At 45.6% G+C, this 10,954-nt stretch overlaps 1 protein-coding gene across 2 annotated transcripts in view; it reads left to right on the forward strand.

The window, feature by feature from the left end:
• Positions 1–4,508, forward strand: part of Panx1 (pannexin 1) — a 48,243-nt gene extending 43,735 nt beyond the window's left edge. The window contains exons 3-5 of one of the 2 annotated variants that reach the window (XM_004644767.2): positions 1,596–1,819; positions 2,284–2,942; positions 3,450–4,508. In XM_004644767.2, the coding sequence (XP_004644824.1) occupies positions 1,596–1,819; positions 2,284–2,942; positions 3,450–3,529 (963 nt within the window). In that variant the 3' untranslated portion in view covers positions 3,530–4,508. The remainder of the gene's footprint in view (positions 1–1,595; positions 1,820–2,283; positions 2,943–3,449) is intronic. The other variant, XM_023704985.1, reaches the window with a different exon arrangement.
• Positions 4,509–10,954: the final 6,446 nt, after the last annotated feature.

Below are 10,954 nucleotides of genomic sequence, written 5' to 3' on the forward strand. Positions count from 1 at the left end.
CACTGGAAGAAACTGCAGATAGGCCAGTCCCGAGGAAAGGGGGAGCTGTAAGAGAGAGTGGAGCAACGCAGAGTGTATTGGGACACGAGAGGCTTTGCTCTGGGCTCGGGAGGCCTGGGGTTGTATTCTGACATTGTCACCACCTTCGTGATCTGGGGACAGAAGCTGCGTTGAGCTTTGTCTGCCCTTTTGCAGAATGGAACCATCCACATGGGCCTTGCTAGGTAATATGCCCTCCTAGGTAGCCCTTTTGTTGGTTTTGCTTAGTATGTTTTTATTGTTATTATTATTATTTTAGGGAAGGGTCTGTGGGGTGTTCAGGGTCTCACTACTAATCGGACTCATAGTGATCGCCTGTTTACAGCCTTCCAAGAGCTGGGGTTACAGGCATGGACACCACCATGCCCAGTGTCGATTGCCATCTCAGCCTGCCCCGGGGGCAGGGCTGGCACAGCAGGCCTGGGGATTGAACCCGTGGCCCCGGCACCTGCTTGCAGGTGCTTTAATCTGCTATTTGGCCAGCCCTAAAAAGTTGAGTAGGATTTTGGGGGGGGGGGCGCTGGCTCAGGCAGCCTTAAGTGGGTGTGCTGTGGCATGTGGAGCTGGGGATCGAACCACAGTCCCACAAGCCTGACTGGGTTTGCCCAGTCAGGCATTTAAACAACTGAGCTAACCAGCAAGCCCCTTGCTTAGTATATTTTAATTCCAGGTACCATACTAAGCATGATTCTTAAAGGATATGATTTTATCTTCATAGTCCCTGGGTGACGTGACCATTCCATAGGAAGGGAAAGCAGGCACTGCCTAAGGCTGCAGAGCTGCCTGTACATGGAGCTCGGCGTGGGCTGCAGTTGGAGGCCTTCCTGGGCACCAGAGTGGTGCACCCAGTGGGCGGCTTCCAAGTGACCTTGTCTCTCCTGGACTTCCAGACCCTCTCGTGTCTGCTTCGTGTGCACATCAGTCCCAGGTGCCCCTTCCTGACCCTGCTGCCCATTGTGGGTGGCGCCTCTGGACTTCAGAGTCTTCAGCTGTGGGATCTGTCCCAGCACTATTGGGCCTTTCGCATTCTGTGAAATTTATCTGTCGATTCTAGCTCTCTTGTTGAGATAATTGCTGAATTACTTTTAAGCCCAAATTTTTTCTAGTCTCTTTTGGGTGAAGTCAAATTCAAGAGGGAAAAAAAAAAATCAGAGTTTTAAGCCTCTGTTGCTTCCTTAAACTACAATTAAAAAACCCCAAAAAACAGCAAAGGCCATTGTGACATATACTTATTTCTTTGGGATTTTGTTCAGAGATTGTTTTACAGGTCATGGGAGTGATCTTATGTTGTATTCTTTAATTAGAAAGGAAATACTGTGTGACACAATGTAGTTACCAATTACTTGAAATGAATGTATATCAAATTTACAAAGGCCAGAGCTCACATAGTTCCCTGGGCTGGACAACCGAACCTTAAGCAGGAGTTACTGAGCAGTGAGCCCGGCTTCCACAAGCGACACGCGGGCACTTCGTGAGCACAGCCCATAGCAAGGTGAGCGCACTGCGGCGTGGGGAAGGGCTTTGTTAACGTTATGATGTGCTTCCTTGTTTTTCAGTTCTTCCCCTACATCCTGCTACTGTTTGCCATCCTCCTGTACCTGCCTCCGCTGTTCTGGCGTCTAGCAGCAGCTCCTCATATTTGCTCAGACCTGAAATTTATTATGGAGGAACTTGACAAAGTTTACAACCGCGCCATTAAGGCTGCAAAGAGTGCCCGTGACCTTGACCTGAGAGATGGCGCCTACGCAGTTCCAGGTGTCAACGAGAATACAGGGCAGAGGTAACTTAGCCCCCATCTGGTTCCTGGACAGGTTTTGTAGTTCAGGTTCTCTGCCTTTTTCCTACCAGTCTGGAACTTGAACTTTTATTGCTATTAGAAGGGAGAAGAAGGACTTCATCCATCTAGTGACAGTCAAGGCCTCCCCAAAACTCACCCCATCCCTCTCTCCCTGCCACCTATCTGTGTATCAAAACAGCTTTCCTGGGCTGGGGAGATAGGTCGGCGGCATAAGTGCCTGCCTGGCAAGTGCAAGGACCCAAGTTCTAAAAATTTCTAAACATTAATTCATTTAATGTACTTTAAACTGTAAAGGGAAAAGTATTTTATTATTGCTCTAATGAAGTTATAGGTGGAGGAATATAGGAGTTTGAGATGTTTGATGTGATACTGTGGGATGTTATTGTCTTTCATATTTGGCGGTCTTTTTAATGGTGTAAATTATTTTGTTTTCCCTTTCTTTTTAGTTTGTGGGAGATATCCGAAAGCCACTTCAAGTACCCAATTGTAGAGCAGTATTTGAAGACAAAGAAAAACTCCAATAATTTAATCCTCAAGTACATTAGCTGCCGGCTGGCCACACTCACCATCATAGTGTTAGCCTGTATCTACCTGGGCTATTACTTTAGCCTGTCTTCACTCTCAGACGAATTTGTCTGTAGCGTCAAGTCAGGGATTCTGAAAAATGACAGCACGGTTCCTGATCGGTTCCAGTGCAAGCTCATTGCTGTCGGCGTCTTCCAGCTGCTCAGCTTCATCAACCTCATGGTGTACGTTCTGCTCACGCCTGTGGTCGTCTACACGCTGTTTGTTCCATTCCGGCAGAAGACGGATGTTCTCAAAGTGTATGAAATCCTGCCTACTTTTGATGTTCTGCATTTCAAATCCGAAGGGTACAATGACTTGAGCCTCTACAACCTTTTCTTGGAAGAGAATATAAGTGAACTCAAGTCATACAAGTGTCTTAAGGTACTGGAGAATATTAAAAGCAGTGGTCAGGGGATCGATCCAATGCTGCTCCTGACTAACCTTGGCATGATCAAAATGGATATAATTGACGGCAAAACTCCTGTGTCGGCAGTGACCAAGGGAGAGGAGCCGGGGAGCCGGAAGGCAGAGCTCAAAGGTAGGGTTAGCTTTCAGCAGAGCGTGTGGAAGCACACCGAGGCCTTTGCATGAACACTGACCAGCTGGCCTTGCTAGCACTTGAGCCTTTGTCATAGCATGGTCCTAGGGGGAAGGTTCCCCAAGGCTGGGAGAGAGAGGGAGCTGCCCGCAGTTTCCACAGAAGGAAAACTGCTTTCTGGTGTGTTTTCCTCCTGTCACTCTCCTCATCACTCTGCCTCTTACTTCAGCAGTCCTTCGAGGTGTCTTCCTTGCTTACATTTGGTTACTGGTTTTTCTGTCTGTGCCTCCAGTCCTCTTATTTCTTCTTCTCCAACTTTTGTCTTTTCAAGGGGGTTGAGAGTTTATCAGCTTAATTGCTACCTTGGCCTGACCTCACAGTGCTTTGAAATTAGGCTGAGAAGAAAGACACAGTAAAGCAAAGTACATGAGGATTTTTAGCAGAAGAGAAGTTGAGTAGTACTGGTAATTTCTGCTACATATAAACATTTGTTTTCGATTTCAACAGATTTGGACATACACAGTGAAAGTAAAACCAATAATGAAGAGAAGAGTGCTCGACAGAGACTTTTGAATTCTTCCTGCTGATTTAGTGTTGAACTCCAAACTCTGGCTTCCGACGCAGGATGCGTTATGATTAAGGCGCTCCATTGGGTTCACAGTTGGTTTGCAGTAACTGGTTTTGAGTAGTGGTAGTGAGCATGTCTTACTGAGCCCCTAGTGAACATACGTCTACGAAATGTTACGAAGGAGTGGTTAACGTCCTCCAAGAAGCATGTGGAGATAACTCATAGCGACTGCATTGCACAGAAATCCACACTGGTGGAATGCAGGCTCTTCACGCGCAGTGCCGCGCCCTTCAGAGTCTCAGATAGACATCGGACATCATCACAGGCAGCGTGACCCAGCGCTCACAGAGCACGTACTTCAGGAGATCTTACATTGCGAAATAATAAGCATATCAGGATATAATTCAGTGTGAATCTCATGTGCCCTTACTTTTTGGACACGGAAAGCGTTTGGTGGCTCTTCATGGCCAGGGGTGGGCCTGCGCTTGGCAGGGTCTCACTGGTGTCCCTCTGGCACCTGGCTCTGGTGCCCTTGAGCGCCCCTTCCAGCGTCGGCGCCTCGCCACGCTGCTGCACTCCGCTCTGCAGGCAGCAGGCCTGAGCACTGCTCTGATTGAAAACTTAGGTAGCAAGATATAGTCGGGCGGCAATTCAGCTCCTACCGTAGTGACTGCAGTGCGAGGAGGAGAGAGCTTCAGAACAAGCCCGGTGGGAAATTGGAGTCTCCGTTTACAGAAGTTAATTCAGTCACTTTCAGAGAGACTGTCTACAGTGTGCGCTCAAGACAAACAACAGAATTTTGCTTAAACATACTCAGAACACAACAAAGTTTACAGGGATTAACGCTCGGCTAAAGTGAGTGAGCACCTCAGCGGTGCTTGCCAGGTGCTTGGAGCCAGAACAGCTTAGTAGATTGTTTATATTTAAGCATAGCTTTTAAAAATACATTTTAGGGCTGGCCAAATAGCTCAGCGGATTGACATGCCTGCTTAGGCAGATGCAGGGGCCAGGAGTTTGATCCCGGGCCTGCCCTGCCAGTCCCTCCCCCAGGACACGCTGAGCTGGTCATTGAGACTGGGCGTGGTAACAGGTGCTGATAATCCCAGCACTTGTGAGGCTGTAAACAGGAGGATCACTGTGAGTCTAGTCTACGCAGTGAGACCCTGTCCTAAATACAGAAAAGAAAAAAAAAATACATTTTAATTTATACAGTGTCAGAATTGAGGTCATTTGGGGACAGTATTCTAGCATTGATTGAAAATTATGAAATAATACTGTAAGTGGATGGCTAAGACAAACACAAACACTACTTCATGGCTTTTTTAGGCTAATGAAAGTAAGTTTCAAACTGTTCCAAATTCTGACCATATAAATATATCTGTATACTCACATTTTATACCAAAATTTCTTAATGAGTCTATGGACCATCCAGTTTTTTTTTTTTTTTTTCTTAAAATGTCCACACATTGTTTAAATACTCCTCAGGAACCTCAGTGTTTACTTTGGAACCTTAAAACCTCAGTGTTTACTTTGGGACTTTAGGGAGAATTGTTTACCTAATAAAGTTTTTTTGTGTGAAGAACAGAAGTTATATAAGCTGCTATCTGCTTTTCAGAATAAACAGAAAAGAAGATTTTGTGTTTTATTTCATGATAGTTTCTGAGGTGAAGCACCATGATAAATATCAAGGATGCAATCAGCTTTATTCACTTTTAGATATTTATTACTATTAAAGAATGTGTGGCTTAGAAATGATAAATAATTGATTTTATTACTTTTTAATGTATTTAGTACAGCGTCTACAGGGTCTCACTACACAGATCAGACTCGTAGTGATCCTCCTGTTTTCAGCCTCCCAAGCGCTGGGGTTACGGCATGTGCCACCACGCCCCATCTGAATTCATTACATTTTTATATCACTATATCTGGCATGTTCTATTGCAACATTTTTTTTAATTTCAAGAGTTTTGAAATGCATTTTTCTAGGATATGATTTTTTTTTCCCAAAAAGCTTCATATTCCTTGTAGGCTCCCCTAATTTGTATTTTGAAATGATGAAACTGGGTATTTTATTCAAGGAGACCAAGAACTCTCTAAACCTCTTCCATGTGTGATTTTGTCAGATGTGTCTACTTGGGGTCCCTGGCCTCTGCACTGGTTCCTTTTCCTGTTCCTACTGGGAATTCCAGTCAGGCCCACAGGGACCCAAGCGGCTCACTGGACACTGGCCATGTGAACCTGAACTAGGAAAGGCTGGTGTCCGAGGATGGCAGAGTCTAGTGAGAGTCAGCAGAGACGTCTGCAGCGTAAGAGGAGAAAGTGATGGACAGAGGCCCAGCCAGAAAGCCGGCAGAAGTGCTGCTGTTGGGAGATGCGTCTCCCCCTCCTCATGGCTGCTGATTCTGAGAAGCACAGTTTTTCGTAGAGGCAGGCGATCCTTTTAAGGTTCTTTAGCCACAGATCCTATAGTTGACGTTTACACTAGAATAGTAACTTTAACAGCGATTTTTAGACAGCGAAGGGGCTCATTTGCCTTCTGTCCCTTCCCTTCCAGTGGGTAGGACAGACAAGCCTGTGTGGACCTGGAGCTGCCAGTGGCTAACAGTTGTGACTCCAACAGGCTGGTATAGATACCTGGCGATGCGCTGTGGCCTGGAATGTTAGCTTTTCCATCCTGAGTTGTGGACTTGCAGGACTGCTGTCGAGTACCAGTCTCCAAGGGCAGGCAGGAGGAGTGCTTTCCTAGGTACTAGCTGCTTTATAAAGGGCATAGAGTGGAACTGAACGCCGCAAGGTCACTGACTTTGTTTCTGGCTCCCGTCTGCCTAGCGAGGAGACTGCTGAACCAGACTTGGTGTGGCAGGTGGGAGGGCAACAGACGCTTTTGGGGCATAAATGTTCTGAAAGCCTGGCACACTTTTAATTTGCTCACTGGTTCAAACACAAGCCTCCAGATTCTTGAACTTTGGGCAGTTACAAGCCAGCCCCCTTGTAGATATTTTTTTAAAGCTATGGGCTGATCTCCTCATGAAATGCACCATTTTAAATGTATTCCAGAGGTGGTTAGGGCCTGTGCACATGCAGCGAGATTTATTCTAACATTAACAGTGAAGGAGCAGTCCCTCTGCAGGGAAGGGGCTGCTTCTGCCCAGGAGAGAGCTGAAGTTGTGGTTGAATGGGCTCCCTCTGTGTCCTAGGATCAGACTGAACAGACGCTAACGTGGTGAGAAGCAGTGGGCTGGGGGTAGCCACGCTCCCAGTGTTCGCTGCTCTTTCTCCCTGGCTAACACCTTGTTATCATTGTCTTCCTTAAAATAGTTGTTCAGAGTAGATCCAAAGTGGAGTTTCTTTGTTTTTTGGTGGTGTTTTGTTGTTGTTTTGTTTTGAGACAGGGTCACACTGTGCCTTTCAGGCTGACTTTGAACTTGCCATCTAGTGCATACAGTGGTCTTCCTGCCTCAGCTTCCCAAGTGCCGAGATTACAGGTGTGAGCCGCCATGCCTGGCTGTACCACCACACCTGGCAAGAGTTTTTATCCATTTTATCCACGCTCCACAAGCAGCGTGCACTAGGCTGTAAATATTTGAGTGAATGAGTAAACGATGTTAGGATAAAGCCTCGTTTGTTGGCAACTCTAATTTGATTTTAAAAGGCCTCTGCAGGAGGGAAGAGAGCGGGGACATTCATTTAGCCTCTCAGTATAGAGAGGAGTATTTTGGGCAATGACTAGCTTTCCATTGTAAGTAGTGACACTCAGGAGCTTTTTATTAGGGGCTGAGTCATGACTGCTTTTCAGGTTCATGATAGGTTCTGGCCCTAGTAAGAATTGCTGAATTATTATGGTGGTCATCCAATATGGCTGAAGCCCTTATAACAACAGCTCATCTTCCCAGAGACCACCTCCTCCCTGCTTCTCCAGCTCAGCCCAAGATGCAGTTTCCTTTCACCTTTCCCGCCCCCTCAGGGAAGGCCCCCATCAGCTCCTCAGGTATATGTAAGCTTCCCCCTCAAGCCCCACCCCTGGCAAAGGCCATAAAAGCCTCAGCCTCCCTTTGTTCCAATCCAGGGAATTCCGTGTATCTTCCCAAATTCTCTCCATGTCCTCTAAGATAATGAAGCCTCTTTTCCTTTATAATAAAGCCCCTTTCCCTTTTCCTTCTGTGTGTTTCTCCGCTGCGACACCGTTAAAACCTATCAGTTCAGTAAAAGTTCAATGTTGTCTTTCAGTAAGAAAATTGAAGTTTGAAAGGTCTTGGTCTCAGTAATTCCCCAAACTAAGCTTCTTGCATGAAGACGTGGATTGAAATGTGTCATTACCAGTAATTGAGGTTTTTATCTGAGAGCATTGAGAAGAAATGGCTCTTTGGGATGCTCCTTTGTGCCCTCTGCTTTTTGCAGGCACAGTGAAACTTTTTTTTAAAAAGATGCTGTTGTGCTGTGCCAGCCCCACCCCCGGGCAGTTGCGACTGGGTGGCTCCCGCCTGTAATCCCAGTGCTTGGGAGGCTGAAAAGAGGAGAGTTCCTGAGTCCTAGCTACCTAGTGAGACCCTGTAATCCTGTACTAAGTACATAAAAAAAGGAAAAGATGCTATTGACACAGGTGTTATTGTGTTATATGTGGAATGTAATATCCTGATTTGTAATTGATTTTCCTGCATGCTTTAAATAAAATGTGTTGGTGAGTCCCCCTTTAAAAAGCTGTAAAAATACTTTGTGACTAAGGCGTGTAATTTGATTATAATTGTTCAAGTTCCTGTAAGTTGTTTAAGGTTTTCCTGTCTTAAGGTGCTATTTTCTCTGCCCACCAGAGGAGAAAAATCCAGGATTCTGTGGTGCAAGAAGCATTCCCTACAAAGCCTGAAATAATCAGCTCCTCCTTACCAATTTGCCTTTTAAAGCACCATAATTAGAATTTGATATTCAGTCAAGTAGTGCTCTCTGTGTAAGTTAAATTCTGTTTAGTGACTAAATTTCATCAAAACTTTTGGAGAAAAATAGGTATGTTAGTTTTGCTGAGCCATTTGGGGAGAATACAGCCAACAGATGAAGAAAGACTTTAAAAATTAAGATCCTTTCAGATTTAGTCTCATGATGATCTTGAGAGGAGCACAAAGGATGGTGTTAAGAAATGAGCCTTTCGGAAAACACAGATTTTGAAAGCTCTGCGCTTGTAGTTGTCACTGCTGTGTTTGTCCCTGAGAGTGTCTTGACCGGCTCTTGCCCTCTAGCCCTTCTGCTTTGGCTGACTGCAAGGAGAACGGCACAGGGCGAGGCTGTTGTGTCTGTAGCCAGTGTTTCATTCTGCATCATGGTTTACACTTAAATAAAACTTCTCTGGATAATAAAATGTGTTACTGTTTTCTCCTTTTCCTTTCCAAAAGTTATTTCACAGAAAATATAACAAGACATGAGTCCTGTGTGTCTAGGGGCTCATCCATCCCTGCTGGAGGAATAAACTTGAGTAGGCTCCTTGGTACTTGATACCCGCTAGCAATAAGCAAAGGAAGACAGGCCTTGATGAAGCAGCCGTACACGTGGAAGCATCTAAAGCAGGAGTCACGTTCTTCTTGAGAATTGTTTTCCTGAGCTTGCTGTCAGCAAGTCCTGCCCCTTTACCTCTAGAGGAGAGCTCGTCACACTGGCCAATTAATGCAGTGTGATTGTGGGTCATGATCAAGACCATGCAAAATTTTAGTACAGTTCCTGGCATATAGTAATTACTCCATAATTGCTGTCTTCAATTATCGTTATGCTGTTTCCTACGATGATGCCCCTGGTGTTTATGGGAATCTTAGATATTTTATTTGTTTTCTGTTGCTGCATAACAAGCTACTTGCTGCAAGCTGAGCACCTGGAAGCCACACATACTGTCTTGTGGCTTTCTGTGTCAGGACTTTGGACCCAGCCTAAGTCAGTCCTCTGTTCTGGAAGTGGGCAGCTTGTGTTTTCATTTGGAGGCTCAACTGTTGAAGCTGCTGCTTCTAAACTGCCTCGAGTTGTTGGTAGAACTCATCTTTTTTTTTTCTTTTTTAATTAATGAAAGGTCAGCTGAGTCTGGACCTTTGTTGAGTTGAATAGAAGCGAGTCAGTTCCTATCCACACCCAAAGGGGGAAAACTGTAAGACACAAACATCACAGGCATTGTGGAGCCACCTCAAGCTCCGTCTGCCACAGAAGTTGTCCTCAGTCCCAACCTGTCTGTGCCAGACCCCAGTGTTCTTCCTAGGCCCCTGTCCATTCCTAGCACAACCTTCTAGGCCTCTATCTCTTGGAATTCCTCTTAACCGTCTCATTGTGTCTAACCCATCTTCCCTTTTTATGTCAGTGGACTTTTACAATGTAAATGTTATTGCCAGCCATCTGCCACCACTTTTAAATCCCCCAGGGCCCTGGATTTCAGGAGAAAGAATAAAACTTTCACAGACAATATAACAAGACATGAGTCCTGTGTGTCAGGGGGCTCATACATCCCTGCTGGAGGAATAAACTTGAGTAGGCTCCTTGGTACTTGATACCCGCTAGCACTAAGCAAAGGAAGACAGGCCTTAATGAAGCAGCCGTACACTTGGAAACATCTAAAGCAGGAACATCTAAAGTCTAGACCATATCAGTCCCTACCCCATATCAGTCCCTACCCCTTAAGGTGGACACCAGCCTGCCTTTTTTGAAAAAAAAAAAATATTTGATACAGGGTCTCATCATGTAGCTCAGACTCATAGTGACCCTGCTGTTTTCAGCCTCCCCAGCAGTGAGATTATAGGCGTGCACCATCACATCCGGACTCGGTCTCCAGCTCAGTGCGCCCGAGGGTGGGGCCGGCAAGGCATGCAGGACCAGGAATCACACTCCAGTCCCTGCATTTGCCTAAGCAGGTGCTTAGTCTGTTTCACTGGCCCTCCTTCTGTCTTTGATACAGCCACATGCCTGTTCCTTAAAGGTTCCTTCTCAGGTGGTCTTTGCTTTCCCACTTCCTCCTTCCCTCTCTTCAAAGGCAACTCCAGCATTCCCTGCAGGACATCCTCATACTCTGCCCAGCCATTTGTCTATATTTAGATGTCCCTCTTTGGGTTGGCACCTGTGCTATTGCAGTGGCCTTGTTCGTACCTCCCACCAGCCTGGGAGGCCTTCCTCATCTCTGTGCCCAGGACACCCTGATGTCCAGATACCAAGGGCTTCTTTGTACCAATGGTGGTGAGCCTATTGCACATGTGCTGCGGCAGGTTGTTACTGGAGTGTTCAAGCTGTAGAATGAATGCTACTGCTTTTAGCAAGGTTCATACTGAAACTCAGGAGCAAAAAACCCACTTGGAAAGTTTTCTGCTTTTTTAAACTTTATTTTATTTTTAAAAATATTTTTATTGAGAAACAAATAGCAGTGACACAGTTTAACAACCGATTACTAGTACATTTACAATAATTAATACATTGCTTATTGTTGTCTTAG

The sequence above is a fragment of the Octodon degus genome, unplaced genomic scaffold, assembly GCF_000260255.1.
Source record: "Octodon degus isolate 3935 unplaced genomic scaffold, OctDeg1.0 scaffold00209, whole genome shotgun sequence".
NCBI lineage: Eukaryota > Metazoa > Chordata > Mammalia > Rodentia > Octodontidae > Octodon > Octodon degus.